We start from the raw sequence: 23,269 nt of genomic DNA on the forward strand, positions 1-23,269 counted from the left end.
GATGTCCTTCTGGGTACTTGGTCCAGACCCAGCATAGCGGCTCCTGTGAACAGAACAATTGCTCGCCGCCATTGGCCTGCCCCGAACAAACCTACATTTCTGTCCCAACACCAGACGCCTGAGAGCCTTGTTATCCAGGCACCCTCGTCATCTGACACATTCCCTTCTGCACCTCCACATCAGGAATCAAAGAGACTGGACCAACTTGGGAAGAAGATGTTTTCTTCCTCCAGTCTGGCATTGCGGACAGTTAACACTGCATGGCTTTTGGGCCGTTATACTCACTCCCTGTGGGATACGGCCGCGCATGTCTTGCCGTAGATACTGGAGGAGGCCCGTACGATCATCTCCCAAGCAGTTGCTAATGGGCAGTCGGGTGCAGTGTGCAAAGCAGGCGTTCTGCTTTGTATTGGATTCAATGGAGGGACCCGGGGGTCACTCTAGCGGCGCAGGCAGGGCACAGGGGGGCTTCTCGGGCCAGCCACCGACTGGGCTAGGCAGAGGGTCGCCTGGGGGTCACTCTTGCACTGAGGTTCGGTTCCTTCTGCTCCTGAGGGCTGCAGGTGCAGTGCTTGGTCCAGGCGTCAGGTTCCTTGTTACAGGCAGTCGTGGTCAAGGGGAGCCTCTGGATTCTCTCTGCATGCGTCGCTGTGGGGGTCCAGGGGGGTCGTCTCGGGCTACTCACGAGGTCGCAGTTGCCTTGGAGTCCTCCCTGTGGTGTCGGTTCTCTAGAGCTCGAGCAGGGGGAGTCTGGTGCAGAGGGTGAAGTCTCACGCTTCAGGCGGGAAGAGTGAAGTCATCGAAAATTGCAGAAAAATCCAATATTGTTGCTGTTTGTTGAGCAGAGCCGCTGCTCACAGGAGTTTCTTGGTCCTTAGGTTCAGGGCAGTCCTCTGAGGCTTTAGAGGTCGCTGGTCCCTGTTGGATGCGTCGCTGTTGCAGTTTTTGGAGTCAGGAGACAGGCCAGTAGGGCTGGGGCCAAAGTAATTGTCGTCTCTGCAGGGCTTTCAGGTCAGCATTCCTTCTTCTTGTTTACGGTTGCAGGAATCTGATTTCCTTGGTTCAGGGTCGCCCCTAAATACTCAATTTAGGGGTGTGTTTAGGTCTGAGGGGCAGTAGTCAATGGCTACTCTCTTTGAGGGTGACTACACCCTCCTTGTGCCTCCTCCCTGACGGGAGGGGGGGGCACATCCCTATTCCTATTGGGGGAATCCTCCAAATTCAAGGTGGAGGATTTCTAAAGGCAGGGGTCACCTCAGCTCAGAACACATTAGGGGCCGTCCTGACTGGTGGGTGACTCCTCCTTGTTTTTCTCATTATCTCCCCTGGACTTGCTGCCAAAAGTGGAGGCTGTGTCCAGGGGCCGGGCTTCTCCACTAGCTGGAGTGCCGTGGGGCATTGTAACACAAAGCCTGATCCTTTGAGGCTCACTGCTAGGTGTTACAGTTCCTGCAGGGGGGAGGTGTGAAGCACCTCCACCCAGAGCAGGCTTTGTTTCTGGCATCAGAGGGCACAAAGGCCCTCACCTCATAGGGTCAGAAACTCGTCTCTCAGCAGCAGGCTGGCACAGACCAGTCAGTCCTGCACTGAAGGATTGGCTAAAATAAAGGGGGCATCTCTAAGATGCCCTCTGTGTGCATTTTTTAATAAATCCAACACTGGCATCAGTGTGGCTTTATTATCTTGAGAAGTTTGATACCAAACTTCCCATTATTCAGTGTAGCCATTATGGAACTGTGGAGTTTGTTTTTGAAAAAATCCCAGACCATATACTTAATATGGCCACACTGTACTTACAATGTCTAAGAATAGACTTAGACACTGTAGGGGCATATTGCTCATGCAGCTATGCATTCATCTGTGGTATAGTGCACCCTGCCTTAGGTTAGTAAGGCCTGCTAGAGGGGTGACTTACCTATGCCACAGGAAGTGTTTTGTGTGCATGGCACCCTTAGGGGATGCCATGTCGACTTTGCCTTTTTCTCCCCACCAACACACACAATCTACAATGGCAGTGTGCATGTGTTAGGTGAGGGGTCCCCCAGGGTGGCACAACACATGCTGCAGCCCTTAGGGACCTTCCCTGGTCACAGGGCCCTTGGTACCACTGGAACCTTTTACAAGGGACTCATCTGTGTGCCAGGGGTGTGCCAATTGTAGAAACAGTGGTACATTTTTAGGGAAATAACACTGGTGCTGGGGCCTGGTTAGCAGGACCCCAGCACACTGTCAAGTCATCATCAATATCAGGCAAAACATGTGTGTGTGGGGGTGTAACTGCAACAAGTGGCAGTTTCCTACACAAGCCTCCGCTCACTCCCCTTCTCCCAATAGGCCAAGAGACTCAGCCAAACCTGGGTGAGTCTTCCTAGTCTGTCAGGCGTGGAAGATTAGGGACAAATGCTGTTGGTTGCAGGGCCTACTCTGCCTTACATCCCCCTGTCTAGGTCATTCCCTCTGGGGAATGGACCTACCTCAACAGTGATAGGACATAGTTTGAATTGCTTTTTGACTGTATCTTTAGTGCCTTCACCCATTTTTTTTATCTTGGGGCTAGAGGTGTCCACCTCTACTAATCTCATATTAGCCAGGCTCACCCCTAGCTTACCCAAAGAGATTACCCACAGTTGGAGTAACCCCACCATGACCAACTGGGTCAGGGGGCCTAACTTGCTATTTGGCATGGGGTCAGACCACCATGCCAAAGACTGTGCAGCCATAAAGGCTAAAACCCAGCAGAGGCCACTGACAGCTGCCAGTGTCCAGAACCACACCTTTAGCTCTTCACCACCAAGGGAAGGGGCTACATTACATGCTTATTTGGGTTCAGGGTGCCCGTCTGCTGTGGTAGAGTGGGGGGTGCTCCATCTTGTAGTGAACACCCTCCTTCCACTCTTTCTTCTGTTAGCTGAGGAGCCACCCACTCATGCTTAACAGTTGCCTGACTAGTCAGGACTTCTTGTGGGTCAGGTTGGACTTTACCATTGCCACTTTTTGAGTTCTCCCCTACTGGAGCAAAAACTCCTTGGCTTACTGGAACCTTGGCTACAGGTTCTCCACCTTTCCTGCACTGTTTTCTTTTTTTCTCTTCTGGGTCCTACCTTTAGACACTGCAGGGGCAGTACCTCCAGGTCCTTGGGAGAGGGCTGGTACTGGACCAGTTCCTCTTTTGGGCTCTGACTAACCTTTGGCTAGTCATTTCCAAGGGGACAATCAAGGGGGAGGTCTGTACTGACTACCACCCTTCTCCAACTAAAAGTCTCACCCCCTTATAGGGGCACTGAAGCAGAAGGCTTAATAGTGACCTTGTCTGGGCTAACCCTTACCCTGGCAGTCTCACCTGGGATGTACTGGTTTGAGAGCACCAGCCTGTCATGCACAATAGTGTGACTGGCACGAGTGTCTCTAGGGCAGTGGCGGGATTCCATTCACCAGTAGGTGGTGGAAGTGACTACTCCCCTCTGGAATCTCCAGCTCACCTGTTGGGACCCTTTTCCAGTTGAAGGCTATGAGAATCTCCTCATCTGAGGCGTCATCCCCAATGTCTACACTGGCTGCCCCTGGAGTTTTGCTAGGGGTCATGTTTTTGGGACAAGACGTGTCAATCAGGGTAGCCTTCATGTGGTCATAGGATTCAGCATCTGCACCAATGACTTCTTCATATTTTGAGACAATCCTTTGGGTATTTTTAGGACATCAGTATTCTCTCTGGCCCTATATATATTGCTGCCACCGTTAATGGGTCCTAAGCGCATTTCTGCTCTCTCCCTTTCTATAACTAGGAGTTGTTTCTCCAAAGCTAACCTCTTGGCCATCCTTGCTAAAAGGATGTCCTCTTCATTGAGGCCTCCAGAACAGGACTCCCATGTGGAAGATCCAGGACCAGTGAGTTCTATCCTTGGAGACAAGGGTCTGGGGACCCTGGTCTCCCTAGTTAGGTGAGGAGGGGGGAGATCATCACCTCATCTCTAACATCTCTGTCTGAGTGGAGTTCTTCCTCCTCAACAGGCTTGTCCATGCTGTACTCTGCCAAGAGCTTCTGGAACTTGACCTTGGTAGGTTTGGAACCAGTTCTAATCTTTTTAAGCTTACAGAGGGTTCTTAACTCTGCCTTCCATAGATGGGGGTGAGGAGTGAAGTTGGGTTCCATCACTATTTCTTCTGAGCTGTTCATTATGCTACTAAAGTTGGGATTACTTTTTTGGAAGTAAAAACTACTTCTAGAAACTAAATCCTAACGTTTACAAAACTTTTAAACTTAAAAAGAGATGCTAAAAGGGACTTAACCAAGGCCCTAGCAGGACTTTTAAAAATTTCGAAAAAATTGTCAAAATCAAAAATCAGTTTTCTAAAGGGCAATTTTGCAATTTAGTCGTGTGATCCGGTATTGGCTGAGTAGTCCAGCAAATGCAAAGCCATAGACACCACCGCTGATCCACCAGTGTAGAAAGTTGGCTCTGTATATACTATATTAAAATGAGATATATTGTGCACAGAGGCTTGACAGAGGCAATAATAGATAATACTAATGCTCTGTTTGAGTGTGTGTGTCTTCTATTGTTTGTGTGTGTACAACAAATGCTTAACACTACCCTCTGATTTTTTAATTTTTTTCATAAATCTGTTTTATTAAATTTTTTAAAGCTTTACATTTGTCATAGTTTGGGTTCGTTTCAGTACAACGTATCTTAATCTGTGGTATTCACATTGTTAAACAATGTTGGAGTGGTGACAACATGGTTATATTACATATGTTACATAGTTTTTCTGTGGTTATTCAGTTTTTCAATGTAGTTGCAATTGTTATTGGGATACCATTTTTACTGTCTGAAATGTCCGGCCATTGCGATTGGTTGAAGGAGGATAAGAGCAGATAATGATTTTTATATTGGTTAACCTTAACAAGAAAACAGGAAATGGAAAAGAAAAAGGGGAAAAAAAGAATCTATAATAACTTTGTGTGCCGAGATCAAAATCTATGTGACTATTTCCGGGGTAGCTGGTTCATGTCAGGTTGTGGGTCTGTTGTGACAGTTCTGTTTGCAGGTGAGGGGGTGGGTCGTGTGCCAGGTTTAGTGCATGCTATTCTCTACTTCCTCAATGTCATAGTGTGTCCGATAATGTTCTACACTCTGTCTTTCTATATAGTGTGGTTTTCTCACTCCTAAATACTGATTCGCCTCAGTCCAACCCCTCTTCCATCGAACGTGCTTTCGAGTTATTTAGCTGTAGTAAGAACCCCTTCCAACAGGTGGAGATCGGGAATTGTCATAGTCCCAGAGTTTCCTCCTGTGTAAGTGCTAAACCCTCTGCACCCGCCCACACCTCGAACGAGCGTCTCCAGGCCTGTATCGGCGGGGGCTCTGGGGACTTCCACCTTTGGGTTACTAGCCGTTTCGCAACAATGAGTCCTAGATCTATGAATCGCGTCTCTGCTCTGTGTTGTTTCTCTTGGGAATAGTCCCAGAATACATGTTTTCCATGTGAATGGTATGTGTTGTGTTATACAGTTAGATAAGTTTTCAATTACCGCCCTCCAATAGGCATTCAGGTTGGGACATGACCACAGCATGTGCAGCATATCCACCCCAATCTCATGGCATCTGGGGCAGGCCGCGTCCTGACGAGTAAAGTATTTGTTTATTCATGCAGGTGTGAGATAGGCTCTGTTCACTATATAATATTGGATTAATCTGAATCGCACGTTACGTGGTATGTTGAGATGACTTGAGATAGCAGATCTCCATCGCGGAATCGCAATGGGATCGCCTGTGTCCATTTCCCATGCTACACGCAGTGCATCATTGTCGAAGGCAGTTTGGATTCTCAGGGCATCCGCTAGCCAGCTGATTTGGTGTTGGCCGCGGCCAACCACTTGTAGGTATTGGACCAATAGGTGGGAAGGTGTAGCTGTTGTGATTTCTCCCCATTTGGAGTTCAGAGCCCTCACCAGTGAGCAGTACAATAGGAATTAACCAGGCGGGAGTCCCATTTCACGGAGTCTAGCGAACAGCAGCAGTTGATTTTCTTCATAAATGTCACCCAGTGTATGTATTTCTAATTCGTGCCATGCACGCAGTTCGGAGTCGGACGTGATCCTAGGACCCCTTGGAGTACCCGCCAGTGCCAAGGCAGGCGCAAATGGGACTATTGATCTCGTGAGGTAGAGCGATCTACGGAAGCATTTATCAGCTGTTTTTAGAAACAGTTGCCGTGGGGTCCATGTGCGTGTGAGCGGGTGGAATAAAGGCTGTATTTGTTGGAGTAGGCGTGGCCCTCCCTCTGTTGCTGTGTCTGTGAGGTGCATACCAGCCAGCCATCTAGACACCCACTGGAGTTGAGCTGCCAGATAGTATTGTTCTAGGTTAGGGACTGCAAGTCCGCCCTGATCAGGCGGTAGGTACAGTTTTTTAAGGGTGACCCTACAGCGGCTGCCGTTCCATATAAATTCCCTTAACCCTGTCTCTAGTGTCCTGAAGAAACGGGGGGGGGACGTAGTGTGGGAGGTTAGAGAAAAAGTACAGAAGCCGTGGGAGTATCACAATTTTTAGGAGTGCTATCCTGCCTGTCCTGGATAGTGGCAATGTCCTCCAGAACGCCATTTGGGACCTGACCGAGGTTACCGCCCTTACAAGGTTGCCCTCAAATATGTATTCTTCGTTATGTTAGATTCTGACACCCAGATATTTGAATGTATTAGGTTGCCATGGGACAGGGTTTCCGGCCAGCACCAGTCTCGGGTCCGGTAAGCCCGGGTCGAATGGGAAGAGGCATGATTTCGACCAGTTGACCTTCAAGCCTGATATTGATGCAAAGTGTTGTAGGAGTGAGCCGGCTCTATGTGGTATCTGTGTAATGTCTCGGAAGTATAGCAAAAGGTCCTTAGCGTATAATGACACTATGTGTAAGCCGTCTCCCAGAGGGATTCCCCAAGTGTCCCCTTCCTCACGCAGGGCCGCTGCCAGGGGCTCCATTGCAAGTGAGAATAATAATGGTGATAGGGGGCAGCCCTGTCTCATACCGCTACACACTCGGATAGTTTCCGATGTCTCGGATCCCAGTCCCACCCTTATCGTTGGTCTGGTGTATAATAATTTAACTAAACAAATGTAGGATGATCCCAAGCCGTATTGTTGCAGCACCCTGATCAGGAATGGCCATTCCAGTGAGTCAAAGGCCTTCTCTAGATCAAGGACGAGGCAGCCCGCCCTCGGCCAATCACGCCTCGTATATTGCATAACCCGGAATAGTCTTTTGATATTATGAGAAGTGTCTCTGGCCGGTACAAACCCGTTTTGGTCAGGGTGTATTAGTTCTGGCACGTTAGGCGCTAGCCTTGTCGCTAGTGTTTTGGCTAATATTTTATAACCAGTGTTTAACATTGCCAGCGGTCTGTAGGAGCTCATGTCTGTTGGGTCTCTTCTGGGTTTGGGAAGGGAGATTAGTAGTGCTTCCCTTTGTGTGGTCGACAGGTGGCCCTCCTGCTCAGCGTTCTCATATACTTGAAGTAGCTTAGGTGCCAGCTGTAGTGCGAAGGCTTTGTAAAAGTCGACCGGTAACCCATCTGGGCCCGGTGTCCTGCCGGGCGCAAGTTCTCGAATACTGGCTTTAATCTCCTCGAGGTCGAGGGGGGCCTCAAGTGTCTCAATCTGGTTACTCTCGAAGTGCGGAAGTGACACCCTGCCAAGGAACTCAGCACTGGTGTCTTCTCCAGTGGTTGTCCTTGAGGTGTAGAGTGCTCATAGTGTCTTGTAAATTCGGCCTGTATCTCCGTGGGAGTGTACACTAACTGCCCTGTTTGTGAGCGAATTCCCATTATCGGTTTCCTCTCGCAATCCCAACGTATCAGCCAAGCCAGTAATTTACCTGCTTTATCTGCTGATGCATCAGTTCTTGCGGAGTGTGCAGTGTAGTTAAGACATCTCAGACGTTCTAGTAGTGTCTGGTGTTCTGCACGTATTATTGCTAGTTTCGCTTTTTCAATTTGGTTGTTAGTGGTTTCGTCTTCAGACTGCGGTAAAGTCCGCTCTATTCGGGTCAGGTCGCGTTCGATAGAACGTCGCATGTTACACTGGGCTCCCAGACAGTGCCCTCGGGTAAAAGTCTTAAATGCATTCCATTCAATCAGCCTCGAGGTGGCCATGCCTTCATTCTGCTCAAAATATTCCAGAATTGCGGTACCTAATGTTGCTCTAAAGTCAGGGTCCTCTAAGAGCTCTGGTCTCAACTTCCATGTGGGAATGGGCGCGTGGGGGGATCCCCAGCAGATTTGTGCTACCAGAGGGTTATTGTCTGAGTGCGTGCGTCCCATGTATTAACACTACCCTCTGATAAGCCTAACTGCTCGAGCACACTACCACAAATAGTGCATTAGTATTATCTGTTATTTCCTCTGTCAAGCCTCTGGGGAACCCCTGGAGTCTGTCCACACTACATCTCATTTTTATATAGTATATGCAGAGCCAGCTTTCTACAGTGCTTCTGCTGAGAGGGCTGCTGATTAGTGTCCTTGTGCACTGCAATGTGGTAGATTGTGGGAGTGAAGGGTGGGACTGCAGTCTGTTGTTCAGAATGATAGGTGAGACCTAGAAAGCTCTTACCGCTTTGTCTCTCTGTTGGGTGTAATTCAGGCTGGAAACCACCGGACTGTGAGGAGCAACACTCTATATGAGGGCAGTGTCTGGAGAGCAGCCAGGAGAGGGCCCTTGAAAGAAGAAACATCTTACTGGTTCTGAAAGTGCTGATAGCACAGAAATTTCCTATCTGTTTTAACTGTGTAAAATTGGGGCAACAGGCTCACTTGTTGTTAGAGGTTTTATTTATTGTTTATCAAAAAAGAGAGCTCCTTATACCACTCTGAGGGGTGCGGTACAACCATTGCTGGTGTCTGCCCAACAGCCAGCTTCCCAGAGTTGAGGGGGCATCACCTGTAGTCTTACTTTGCTGGAAGAAGTTATTCATCTGACTTGAAGCTGAGTTGTAGTGCTTGGAACCCACCCTGCGTGGTAAGAGAAGGGAGGGGCCTGCCAACCTTGCAGGAGGTGACACTTTCCATGGCACAGTATTAGCAGCGAGACTCTAATGCAGTTAGTGTTCGCCATGAGAAGGAAGGAGGAGGATAGCGCTCCACGAGCCCCACAATTGCTGTGTGTCTCCCTCTACGGGCTTGAATCATGGATCTGCGGCCGACCATATTGCCGTACCAATACGTGCATCTGCGGCAAGCTGCACTGCTGTGACCAAGAAGGGTCTTGAGTGTGCCCGTTTTGCTGTGTTGTATAACCATTGCATGAACTATTGGACAACATGTTTGTCCTCCTTCATACTTCAGTGTAAAGCGTTCCAACATGTTTGGGCAATAGAAATAATTAAATATATTTAAAAAATTGAAGGGATGGGAGCACACTGCCTCACATCCCAGCACTCAATTTGCCCCAGTGCGCAAATTGAGTGCTGGGATGTGAAGTAGTGTGCTCCCACCTTTCTTCTATGTAAAGTAAATGGATTAGCTATAGTTCATGGCAGAACTTGCACACACTTTCACCGTGTGGCTGCAAGATATGACCTTTTGATTCTTAAGTGTAAAAGAATAATGTTCACAGTGGATAATGCTTGTAGTTAATTTTAAATATTTTTTATTCCTGAAGGTCTCCATGAACAGAATCACCCTCACTCGAAATGGTAAGTCGTACTCTAGTGGTGTTCTATGCACTTTGCTCTATTTTCATGTTCTGTTGTTTGAGTTTTCTGGCACTTATGGATTTATAATGTTCATTAGATTTAAGCCTTTCAAAAATAGGAATGCAGTGTGGCAAAATGCAAATCTAAGGAAAGACATGGCTTACCAGACTAGTCACCAGTCTTAAACATTCACCATAAAGCACTGTGGGGAGGGTGGGTTTTGGAAAAATCAATCAATCAACCAGCTCCATAAAATGGGTGCACATATCAAAAAGGTCCTGGCAGGATCTTCTTTTGTAAACCAAAGATCGATCTTTCACTTGGTGCTTTCAGAGGTGTTGAGTAGCTGACAGGTGGTATCTTCACATTTGGCAACTCTTGTGATTAGCCATCTTCAGGGCTTTATCCTCTGTAGTGTCGCTTGTTGCAGGCATCACAATGATCAGATGCTTTGCATACTTCAGTTCTTCCCTTTTTGCCAGAGTTCGGTGGATTGTGCCAGAGTCTGCAGGCCAATGGAAATCAGTATATCAGTATAAGCTGTTTGTGCTTGGTTGGATCTGTCATGCAGTGTATCTGATACACTGGCAGTTTGAAGTTCATGAAAGTACTGAATACCTTTCTATTTAGCTTACCTTTAGCTTTAGACTGCCTGGTGTCTTGCACAGTTCATGTTATTGGACTCTTATATAGCATTTTGAGGTCCTAATCCTTTAATTGTATTTCTTTTTCTAGAAGACGGCGCACAAGTGTCTCTACTCTTCAGCAGTGTTCTTCATTGTGAAGTTTGCCTACCACTCTACTATCTCATCCTTCACATTTCAGCTGAAGTTTCTCGTAGTATGTTTAGCCTCTGGATTAAGGATTACTGCCCAGGTAATACATGATGTGTTTTACTCCATGTCTGAGCTGCAACTTACAGACCTTGCAGCAAATATAAGCCATGCATTCCAGGACTGTTTCAATTTTTAATATCAGTATCTGCAACCGTTTTAACTAAGTATGTTTTGAGCATTTAAAAGAGTTTTCTCCATCATGTGATTTTCATTAGAAACAATAGAATTCCTTTTTACATATGTGGGATTTGTGAACACAATATACCTTTATTCATTTTACATTTTTGGAAATAGCTTGTGATGAAAATATGGTAATAGAGCCATTATTTGTATGTTTTAAATGCACAAATTAAAACCAATTTGTCACTAAAAAGTGAATCTACTAAGAAGAAGTAAGGGAAAATCAGTCTTCCATTCTTCTGAGGTTAAGAAAATGTGTAGATTATTCTAATAGTTACTTCTAACAACAGATTCCTAACCTTGTGAATACTACTGGATCCTTAGATTTTGCTCTCAGAAACCCCCTTATGCTTCAGTAGATGGCTCAGTTGGCTCCATGATTGCTCTGCCCCTCCCCAACAGTTACGTTGGGGCCACACATACCCTCCACCTCAGCGTGTTGACGTCCATCCCTTTGTTTCTGCACATTCCATTGCAGTTCGGGAGCTAATTCCCTCTGTCTCCTGACAAGTCTTTTTTCAGAAATGTTCTAGTCTGCAAGAAACATCTCCAACCCTCACCACACCCACTCAAAACAAGAAGTTTTAAACCATGCAATGATTGCCATAAACAGATGTCAGTGATGGACCTTAACTAGTCTGTCTCTAGTATCTCAGCTATTCACATCACTCAAAATCTTATGACAACTTTGTTCAGATGAATCTGAAGGCCACTCAGGATCGCGAGGCCAAGCTCTTTATAGTTGAGCATTGCAGGAAGGCTTGAAATGCTTTATTGTTCCCTAGGGGCAATTTCTGAGAGGTGTTGTTGTCCCATTCCAAATTCACAGGTAAGTCAAAGAAAAAAACACAAAAAGTCAAAACTTGACTCCCTTTGTTCTCGCCACTCTCGTCAGGAGAAATTGTGTGGATATCAGGGCACCTGTTGGTCTCAGTCTCCCACCATGGAATTGATTCCAAAGTTAGTCCTGACACAGCTCAAGTTCCTGGGGCCTTTGGTGATATCGCAACAGTTAAAGACCTTGAAGGAGACCATGTTGTGCATTTTTGGTACTATTCTGGATCCCTCTGGGGCGCCTTTGGGCCCCATGGATCTGATGTGGCCTACAGTCGAGTGAGCGCTGGCAGATCTGCCACAGACATAGGCTATGCCTCTCAACACCACTCCAGGATCTACTCTGGCAGCAATGTTCACTCTGACTCCTCAAATACCTCCAAGACCCATGCCGGTTCCCCACACACTGACACAGGTAGCAACGCCAGAGGAAGAATCTAATCTGTCTTGTCGAACTCTGAAGCAAATCTACGGCAACATCAGCCAAAGTCATGCCCTCACACTCAACCCCAATCAAACTCTGAAGGAAAACCACAGAAATTCTTGACCTCCAGCTCCACTACATAGAAGTAAAAGCAATTGTTCTTTTGGAGGTTCTGCAACCAGGCCAGACCTCTTAAGTCATTCCTCTCATTTAAGTAAGCCCTCATAGAAACCCTCCTAGGGAAAGCCAGTATAATGCCCCCGCTACCCCCCACCCCTCCATTTCTGTCAACAGACAAATTGCCAGAAAATACAGGCCAGCCCCGGAAGACCCATGTCTCTTACTGCCACACCCAACACCAGACAGCCTGGTGGTTCAAGCCTCCACTAAACAGCTAAAAGCATCTGCATTTCTAACTTTGGAACCAGACAGAGTCAGAATGCATGAGGGCAATCAGGAAGCAGATGTACTCCTCTGCAAGCTTCAGCCCCTGGTCCGTAACTGCTAGTTTCGTCCTGGTGCAAAACACATGTTGTGGGACATGGTGTGTGACCTCTCGCCTGCATTCCTGGATGATCTTCAAGTTCATCTCCAATCAGTAATACAAGTGGTCAGGATGTGGCAAAGTATGTAATTTGGTCAGGAAAGGACACTACTGACTGTCTGTATAGGGCAGTTGGCACTAGCTTTGTGCTTTGGCAGCACCACACCTGAACTTAATCTTCGGGCTTTACAAATGATGGCCAGGCATACTGATGTACATGGCGTCTAACAGCAGCTATCTCTTCGAAGACCTGGCAGATTAAGCCCTGGAGTGCTTTAAGGAGAGTAAGGGTACAGAGTGCTCTCTTGGCATTCTGGCACCCGTTCAGCAGTCCCTCTAAATAGATCTCCTTGAAAGAGGCATCCAACAGAGGCAACACCAAAACCTGCCTCCACAACAAAAGAACCTTTCAAACCTTTTGAGGTAAAAGTTGGGGATTCGGTCAACAGTGTCAGTTGAGCAGTACACTACCAATCCCCAACCAATCTCCCCCAGTTGGAGACCAGATACGTTATTAGCTGCAAGGGTGACAAAACATCACCTTCGACAAATGCGTGCTTCAAATTGTTCAGGGTGGTTATGCCCTACTTTTTTCTGTCCACCTCTCTTTACATGCCTCCATGTACCACAGCGACATCAGGAGGACAACTTGTCCATCCTATAGAGGGAAGTCCAGGCTCTCTTGGACAAGGGAGTCATTGAGATGGTACTGGCATCAAAAATATGGATTGGATACTACTCTCAATATTTTCTCATGCCAAAATTGGACAGGTGACTTCATCCTATTTTATATCTTCACCCCCTGAACTTCTTTCTAAAGGAGGATAAGTTCATGACGCTCACTCTGGCCTAATTTTACTCTGCTCTGGATCCAAGCGACTGGATGGTGGATGGTGATGCCTGTTTTCACACCTGCGTCCTGCAGAAGCCACAGGCATTACCTATGATCCCAAGTGGGACATGAGGACTTTGTTCTCAGTGCTTTCTTTTTCTGGCCTTACCAGTGTCCCTCGGGTGTTCACCAAAGTGATGGTGGTGGTAGCTGCCCATCTTTGGAGCTTGGTAATAACAGTCTTCCCATTCCTGGCCTACTGGTTGAGAAAGGTGGCCTCACCTCAAACAATCGTAAATCACACCTGACTCCTACACAAAGTCTCTCCTTTATTGCAGTCATACTGGATACAGTGCTATTTTGAGCCTTGCCTATACTTCAATGAATCCAAGACATTTGGGCTATGACCCTTATGTTTCAGCCTTTGACCTGGCTCTCAGTGAGAGAGGCTTCTTGGCTTTTGGTCTTTACATCCTGCTTGTGGATCTCTCCAGATGACACATGCTGGTTCTGCAGTGGGATTTGAAGTCCTAGTAAGCCCACCACCAAGGAAACCTTTTAGATTCCATTGAGGAGTAGGCGGTGACTTCTGGACAGCAGTTGGACTGGTGACAAGTCCTTCCCCACTGTCCCACCTAGAGCTGATGGATGCATCCTTAATGGGATGAGGAGGCTGTCTGGAAGAGGTGATCGAGGACTCTAGTCTCTGGCACAAACCCATCTCCATATCAATCCGTTGGAATAGTGGCCTTCCCTCCGACCATTAAGGGGAAACGGTAGCAAGTCTGCACAGACGACAATACCACCATGTCATACTTAAGCAAGAGGGTAAAGTGGGGTTATGGGTACTGTGCCAAGAGACACTACGCCTCTGAAACTAGTCATTATAGGAAACTGGCTCTGTATATACTATATCAAAGTGAGATATAGTGTGCCCAGAGTCCAGAGGTTCCCCACAGGCTTAACAGAGGCTGAAGTAGATACTAATGCTCTCTTTTCTGGTAGTGTGGTCGAACAGTTAGGCTTATCAAGGGGTAAGGCAAAGCATTTGTTGTACACACACCGACAATAGAAGAAGCACTCACTCAATGACTTAACTCCATAAAAATGATTTTTATATAGCAAACGTAATTTATTTTTAGAACCAAAAGATTCAAGTTCCAGGTAAGTACTTTAAAAGTCTTGTATTTCACACAGGTATCAACTGTGCTTTGTTTGAAATCAATAAGTAATACAGTTTTTGTAATATTGGCTATAATCTGTTTTAAAAAGAGACACTTGGTACAATTTTCAGAAACAGTTCCTGGGGAAAGAAATGTTAGGTCTTTTTACAGGTAAGTACACCACTTACAGTTTACACCACTTACAGTTTCAGTCTCCGGGTTTTTAGGAAGTCCACCGGTTGGGGTTCAAGTTAACCCCAAATAACCACCACCAGCAACACAGGGCCAGTCGGGTGCAGAGGTCAAAGTTGAGCAAATTTAACATGGGTTCCTATGGAGACGGGAGGTACTTGGAATCAGGCCTCCCTGCAAGTAACTACCCGCGGCTCGGAGGGGAGACCAGGGGGGATTATGAGAGCACTGAAGGGGCCACAATTAGGCTCCAAACACACACCCTCAGAGGCACAGGGGTGGCCAGTTGCAGAGTGCAAAGAGGATGTTGGGTTTTCAATGCTGGACTATGAGGAGACCCCAGTGGTCACTCACAAGCTGCAGGTGAGATCCAGGGGGGTGTCTTGGGCACATAACCGGTTAGACAGGGAGGAGGGCTGTCTGCTGGATGTAAAGGCCCCGGGGGTCGAGTTCTCTAAGGCCTGGGGGCTGCGGGTGCAGTGTGTCCTTAGGCATCAATATCTTTGTCTGGAGCTTCTCGGTCGGGGGGGTCCTCGGGATTCCCTCTGCAGACGTTGTTGTGGAGGGGTGGAGAGGTCAACCCAGGGTGGGCACTTGCTCGCAATCGCCTGGGGACCATCTCTTGCTGGGTGGACCACCTGGACGTGGGCGTCGGGTGCTCAGGGGTCAAGACTCACTCATCTGGAGTGAGGTGGGAGTCCTTGTTTTTAGATTTTTTTAGACAGAGCCACTGTTCTCAGGAGTTCTTGGCCTTTTTGGGTGCAGGACAGTCCTCTGGAGTTGGGCAGAGGTCGCTGGTAAAGCTGGACGTGTCACTGGTCTTTTGCAGGTTGTTTGAAGCAGTAGACAGGCTGGTAGGGCCAAAGCAGTTGTCGTCTTCCTTCTTGTCTGCTTGGGGTTTCAGCTTAGCAGTCCTTCCTCTTCTTGTTAGGTCAACAGGAATCCGGTGAGCTGGGTTCAGGGGCGTTTTAGGGGTCAGTGGACAGTAGCCAATGCCTACTGTTCCTGAGGGTGGCTATACCCTCCCTGTGCCCACTTCATTTGGGGAGGGGGGCACAACCCCAATCCTATTGGTCCCTGTCCTCCAAACCAAAATGGAGGATTCTGCAGGGAGGGGGTCACCTCAGCTCTGGGCACCTTAGGGGTGGTCCTGGCTGGGGTGGTCACTCTTCCCTTTTTTCCCGCCTGACTGACTGCAAAATCTGTCTTTGGGGGCTGTGGGGGTGGTGAGCATCTCCACTAGCTTGTGTTCCCTGGGGCACTGTAATCTGAGGCTTGAGCCTTTGAGGCTCACCGCCAGGTGTTACAGTTCCTGCAGGGTGGGGTGAGAGAAGCACCTCGACCCAGGTCTGGCTTTGTTTCTGACCACAGAGAGCACAAAGGCACTCACCCCATGTGGTCAGAAACTTGTCTGAAAGTGGCAGGCAGGCACAGGCCGGTCAGTCCTGCACTAACAGTTTGTCTAACGTACAGGGGGCATCTCTAAGATGCTCTTTGTGTGCATTTTTCAATAAATCCCACACTGGCATCAGTGTGGGTTTATTGTGCCGAGATGTTTGATACCAAACTTCCCAGTATTCAGTGTAGCCATTATGGAACTGTGGAGTTCGTAATGACAAACTCCCGGACAATATACTCAGTATGGCTACTGTGCACTTACAATGTCTAAGAATGGACTTAAGACACTGTAGGGGCATATTGCTCATGCAGCTATGCCCTCAACTGTGGTATAGTGCACCCTGCCTTAGGGCTATAGGGCCTGCTAGAGGGGAGACTTACCTATGCCATAGGTTGTGATTTGTGTGCATGGCACCTGGAAAGAGGTGCCATGTCGACGTTGTCTTTTTCTCCTCACCAGCACACACAAGCTGCCAGGCAGTGTGCATGTGCTGAGTGAGGGGTCCCCAGGGTGGTATAATACATGCTGCAGCACTTAGAGACCTTCCCTGGCCACAGGGCCCTTGGTACCATGGGTACCTTTTATAAGGGATTTAACTGTTTCCAGGGTTGTGCCAATTGTGGAAACAAAGGTACAGTTTTAGGCAAAGAACACTGGGGCTGGGGCCTGGTTAGCAGGGTCCCAGCCCACTTTCATTCAAAGTTGGCATCCATACTAGGCAAAAAGGCGGGGGTAATCATTGCATCTCCCTGGTTGTAGAGCACCTGGCAGGATCTTTAAATACCAGGGCAGATAAACTCCACCGGTGTTGCCTAGCAGATCAACGATGGCTACTACATTCAGAGGTGGTGTAGGGTGTCTTCCAACAATGGGGAGAACTCTGACTCGATCTTTTTGCTACCGCTGAGAAGGTGCAGTGTTGAAAAAAAACGTATACAGGTTGGAGTTCCCAAGGCAGTTCTCCCTCAAAGATGCCTTTCAGTTAGACTGGTGCTTTTGACTCCTGTACACCTTCCTGCCTTCATCTCTCCTGCCCAAAGTTCTGAAGAAGATTAGGAATGCTGGAGCCGAACTCACCTAGTGGCTTTAGATTGATCCAGGAGAGTGTGGTACTCAGAGCTTCCGGCCTCGAGAATCAGTCCGGTGATCTGGCTGCCTCTCTGGGAGGGTCCTTTGTCCCAATACCACGGCAGGTTCCTGCACCCAATCCTGCAACAACTTACACCTCCCTGGGTAGCAACAGTTTTGATCTTCCTCCCGAGACAGTTAATGTTCTCCCAGCAGCCAGATATTCTTCCATCAAAACTGTCTATACCGGACGCTGGGAGAAGTTTGTTGTGTGGTGCTCTTCGCAGCATATCCAACCATTCCATACCTAGTTATCTAATGTTCTTGTTTTCCCCCCCCCCCTCCCCTAGCCCAGCAGAGGCTTCTTGTGGTCACAGCTGGAGGTTATTTGTTGGCCTTATCAATTGTTTTGTCTTATCAGCCATCTCTGTTTAAATCACATATTGTGACACATTTTCAAGGACCATTTTCTAAAACCTCTGGTGATTCCCCTGTGGAATCTGAGTTTTCTTTTTGCATTCCTAATATGCACCCCATTTCAGCCAGTTCACAGTTACCCATTCAGGTTGCTAACCTTGAAGTCTGTTTTCCTCATACCGAACAAATCAGCTTGTGGGTGAATGTGTTACAAGCACTCACAATCCAACAACCATACACCACCTTCTTCCTAGACAAGCTAGTGATAAGGAAGATGGCAGTGTTCCTCCCAAAATGTGGGATGCCTTTAAACATCTGACAGTCTATCACCCTGCCGTTGTTCTTTACCGCACCTCATGGTTCTAAGGAGGATGATAAATAGACTCCACTAGTTAGATCCAAAGGGTTGCTGGAGCTTCTACATCAATTCCACCAAGGATTATTGTGGAGACAATAGCGTGTTTGTGGGATTTTATGGGGGAAAGAAGGGAAAAATAGAGCAGAAACAGCCACTTCCAGATGCATTGTCCTTTGCATAAACATCTGCTACAGATTGTCAAATGGCCTGTGGGGTCATTCCATCATAGGCAAGGCTGCTGCAACTGCACTGAGTGCCCATCTTGGACTTTTGTCAGGTTGCTACCTGGGTGCCAGTCTGCAAGTTCACAAAGCAATACTGCCTGGATAGCCAGGTTTGGAGAAAGGAGCACTTTGCCCCATTAATCCTGGAGAGCCGACCACTTGGGGAGGCACTGCTTTGGTATCTATTCACATAGTGAGGAATCTGCGGTTAGAAGTATCCTTCAGAAGAACAAGTTACTTACCTTCGACACCTAGGACAGGAAAAGTACAAAACATCAATCATGTTAAGGGAGTCCAAAATGAGGAAAAAGAGATACTTTAATGAAAGTGGATGGCCTCAATATTTGGGAGTGGGTCAGCCAGCACCCAAAGAACAGTTTTTACCACAGACAGTTTTATGTCTCTACTATTCCCAATGGCCATGTTTAGATTAGCTGTATGTTTTTTTTGTGTCTTTTTTTTTTTTTTACTATAGAGTATATAAACTTAGAGTGGGCTTTGGTTCAGCCCCTTACTTGCGACCAGATGACGTTTGTTGTCTGTTGCGGTTGTCTGCTATTGATTTGGCGGCCTCCCCCCACTATTGTGTTTGTCCCTCCAAGGACCATTTAGATTTCGCAGTCATGATTCAATAAGTTGTATCCCTCCACTGCAGACTTTAGGATGGGGGGGGTGTACTCCTTTTATAGGTCAAGTCTAGGCAGCGCGCAAGCGCTGTTGGCAAGACTTGCTGTATTTGATATAGGACTTTGATCCCGCCTGCTGCTTATAACATGTTAACTCCAGTGTCTTTCTTCTTTTCTGCCTCCTAATTGGTGCACGTCCCGATACATAACTTCCTTTTAGAGCTGAGGAGCAGCAGCCTAGCACCGATTAATTCCACTTGATTAGTGGCTGTTATACCCTCTTTTTGGCATGGCTACCCTACTTTTTGCCTGCTGTCAGTGTGTTTTGACTGTGTTCACTGAGATCCTGCTAACCAGGACCCCAGTGACTGTGCTCTCTCCCTCTAAATGTGGCTGCTTAGGACTTAGCACACCCAGCAATTGGTAAACTGGTGTCCCCATATAAGTCCCTAGTATATGGTACCTGGGTACCCAGGACATTGGGGTACACGTGGTTCCCAGTGGGCTGTAGCATGTATTGTGCCACCCATATGAATCCATGCAAAATGTGTCTGCAGGCCTGCCATTGCACCCTGCATGAAAAGGTGCATGCACCCTTTCACCACATATCACTGCACCAGGTAACTGTAAGTCGCCCCTATTGCACGCCCTCCTAGCCCAGAGGGCAGAGTACAGGTACCTGTGTGTGAGGGCACCTCTGCATGAGCAAAGGGGCCCCTATGAACTCGAACTCCATTTCACTTGACTTCTTAAGTGCGGGGAAACCATTTTACCTGTGTACTGAACACAAGTCACTACCTGTGTCCAGGTACACAATTTTAACTCCAAACCTGGGCATGTTTGGTATCAAACATGTCGGAATCATACCCCAATACTGTTGCCCGTATTGTTTGTATGATGATTTAATGCACTCTGGGGGCTCCTTAAAGGACCCCAACATGATCCCTACCAGTTTTCTGGGGTTTTCCGAACAGCCCGCACTGATGCCACAGTTCAGCCAGCTTTCTGCCTTCCTGCTGCTTGACCAGCTCAAGCAGAGAAAGGCAGAACAAAGGATTCCCTTTGGGAAAGGGAGGCAACACCCTCACCCTTTGGAAATAGGTGTTACATGACTTGGGAGGAGTGGCCTCCCCAAGCCACTGGTATGCTTTAAAGGGCACATTTAGTGCCTTCCTTGAGAAACTGGTTTACACCAGTCCAGGGACCACAGAACCCTTCCCTGGCATGAAACTGGACAATGGAAAGGGAGTGACCAGGGCTTACTGTCTCCCTAGTTGGGCAGCTGGTAGAGAGGAACAAGGGGACCACTCCAGACCACCCCCTGAGGTGCAGGATCCATGCTGTTCCGGAGGAGAGAGGATCTATGCAGCCTGTCGTCGTTGTAATTGGTGCCTGCGAATGCAGGGGGTGATTCCTTCACTCCAAGGGAGATTCCTTCTTGCTTCTTGTGCAGGCTGAAGATTTGTCACCCTTAGAGGATGCATCGGCAGGAAAATGTTGCAGTTGCTGGAAGGAGCCGGAGAAACAATGTTGCAGAGCGGAGTTGTCGCTGGAGTTCCAGATTGACGATTCCTGGGGGGTCCAGCTCTAAGGAGCCCCCAGAGTGAATGGAATCATATAACCAATACTGGCAATAGTAGTGGAGTATGATTCCAACATGTTTGATACCAGGGTTCGAAGTTACCATTGTGTACCTGGACATAGGTAAATGACCTGTGTCCAGTTCACGGTAAAATGACCTGTGTCCAGTACATGGCTAAAATGGCTTCCCTACACTCACAAAGTCCAGGAAATTGGGGCTGGAGTTCGTAGGGACACCTCTGCTCATGCAGAGTTGCCCTCGCACACAGGTACCTGCACCCTGCCCTCTGGGCTAGAAGGGCCTGCCATAGGAGTGACTTATAGTGACCTGGTGCAGTGGCCTGTAGTGAAAGGGTGCATGCACCTTTTCACGCAGGTTGAAATTGCAGACACATTTTGCATGAGCTCCCATGGGTGGCACAATACATGCTGTAGCCCATGGGGAACCCCTGGTGCCCCAGTGCCCTGGGCACCTAAGCACCATATACTAGGGGCTTACATGGGGGCACCAGTAGGCCAATTGTGGGGTGCACTAAGTCAGGAACAACCATATTTAGGTGGGGAGAGCACAGTCACTGGGGTCCTGGTTAGCAGAATCCCAGAGAACACAGTCAAAACACACCGACAGCAGGTAAAAAGTGGGAGTAACCATGCCAAAAAGACAATACTTACCTACACTCAGCATGAGGACTTAATTCAGGGAAATGAGTGCATTATTTTCTGTGCAAGAGCAAGCCTTCACATTTTGAGAGCTCCGCTTGTTTATGCACTGAAAACTGAGCACTGGTTCCTGGAGGTTAGGGTTAGCTCGCTTTTATCACAGGGCCTGCCCAAGATGGCCACCACATTCATCATTCTAATGCTTTTATTTGTGGTGCCACACGGTTCTTTGTCGTAGTAATCGTCAACGTCTGGAATGGTTATGTGCTAACTAGTGCCTCATGCGACAAACTCCACTGATGCGACACTAGGACAACCATCACCAAGACTGCTAAGACTTAAGGGAATGTCATAATGTTTCTCCAGCCCTGAAATAATTGCCCTAGCTAACAGTTGGAACAAAAAAGTTAAATGTATAATGTTATATAGTGTACTCCGATCTGTTCAATGAGATGATCTTATCTAGTTTGATAAATTTACTTCTACCAGCAACCGGTGATCAATGTGTGCTTTGCTGATCCTGTTCCAAAATACTGCAAAAGCTGCACTGGGGAACCAGTGAGAGTACATTGTGCTCTTTAGTATTGCATGGATCTTCTCCAAGCTCATCTCAGTTTAACATTTGTCACTAAAGTAATAAAGACAAGGCTGGTCAAAGAAACCTATGACCCATATGCAGACTTTTGGGACCAAGCCCCTTGAACTTCCATGAACTCTTCCATAAGCTTCTATCTTTGATTGTCTTGAATGTGAGCTTCCAGGCTTTGTGTACCATCACCTTTAAAGCATGCCCTATGAAGTAGCCTTTAGTGACACGTCATGGCAATACAAATCAAACAACAAACACAGATGTAATAAATATTTTTTTTATTTACAATGTAAATGAAGTAAAGGAACTGCTATACAAGCGTCTGAGTGGGTGTGTGGGTGCATGCCTGGGGTGTTCTGCCACTGTCCAAGCCCTTTTTAGTTAAAGTACTAATTCTCTTACAGGGGATCTTCATCAACAGTCATAAGCATTGAATAGTCACCCCCACATGCGGGACCCCAGAGCACTTCTTAAATAATATATATATACAAATATATCTCTCAACATTTTAAGTAGTAATTAACATATATATATATTACGAGTAGTTATAGTTAGGACCTAGTTTCCATAGAAATTTTGTTTTTCTCTTGGCTTTATCTGTGGTGGTGGTGTTTGATCAATCTTTATAAAACAATTTCCAAAAAAGTGTGCCCAAGGGTCTTGTTGTATAGGGAAAGTTTTGAGGTGATCCGACAAGCAGGGGCTGAGAAAAAGGTTGGGAGAATCAATAAAACTGTTTCCCATTTTAATTCACGTAGGGAATTTTATACAACTACAGCCCGAACAGCTGGACAGAATTACACCATATAAGGCATAAAGGTAGCTTTTGGTCCAGAAAACACGCTTTTTGGTGTAATCCAAGCCAGGGTTGCATTCTAAGTTGGGGCTGTTGTGTCGCGCAGTTGGTGAATGGTGTCCGCAGCTTCAGTGCAGGCAGTGGCAAAAGTGGCATTTCGGCAGTGGGATGCGTCGGTCTCAAATGACACGCCGGTAGTGTTGTGTCAGTTCTTGTGTTGCAGCACCACACTCACCTCCAAGGGCCCAGGACTTGATTTGGCACCACTTAGCGGAGCAGGACTCACCACAGAGCAGCCCAGGTGCTGCTTGCAAGATGCAGGTGAAGTCTTTGATATCCCTGAGACTTCAGGAACAGGAGGGAAGCTCAGTCAGGCCCTTGCTGAAACCTTAGATTGCAGGATTTAGAGAGTTAGATCCAATCCTCTCACTGCCAGGCAAGAAGTAGCAGGCAGCAGGCCAACACAGGAGAGCAAACAGCAAAGTGGCAGTCCCTCCTGAAAGACCCACAGTCCTCCTTCCTGGTAGAATGACCTCAGTCCAGAAGTGTTCTGAGTATATGGTGTCGGAGGCCAAGTACTTATAAACAAATGTGCCTTTGAAGTAGGGGAGACTTCAAAGAGTGGTTTGTAAGTTCCTCGGTTCCCTTTCAGCCCAGTCCCGTCTGCTGCAAGGAGGTCTGTGGGGGTCATCAGCCCTTTGTGTGGGGTCAAGCCACTAATACAAGTGCAAGTGGGGGCCCCTACATCAACCCTGCCCAGGAAGACCCATCAATATGCAGCTGGAATTCAGGGGCAGTTGAGTGTCCTGTATTTATGGATGTCTGGATAGAATGCACTAGGATAGCTCTCACCTAACCGTACACA

General features: G+C 47.5%; 1 protein-coding gene across 9 annotated transcripts in view; it reads left to right on the forward strand.

Annotated features, from left to right (window-relative positions):
• Positions 1-23,269, forward strand: part of NUGGC (nuclear GTPase, germinal center associated) — a 1,501,499-nt gene that overhangs the window by 1,258,332 nt on the left and 219,898 nt on the right. For all 9 annotated transcript variants that reach the window (XM_069221057.1, XM_069221058.1, XM_069221055.1 and 6 more), the window contains 2 exons: positions 9,648-9,681; positions 10,417-10,557. In XM_069221057.1, the coding sequence (XP_069077158.1) occupies positions 9,648-9,681; positions 10,417-10,557 (175 nt within the window). The remainder of the gene's footprint in view (positions 1-9,647; positions 9,682-10,416; positions 10,558-23,269) is intronic.

Source organism: Pleurodeles waltl, chromosome 2_2 (assembly GCF_031143425.1).
Source record: "Pleurodeles waltl isolate 20211129_DDA chromosome 2_2, aPleWal1.hap1.20221129, whole genome shotgun sequence".
Classification (NCBI taxonomy): Eukaryota; Metazoa; Chordata; class Amphibia; order Caudata; family Salamandridae; genus Pleurodeles; species Pleurodeles waltl.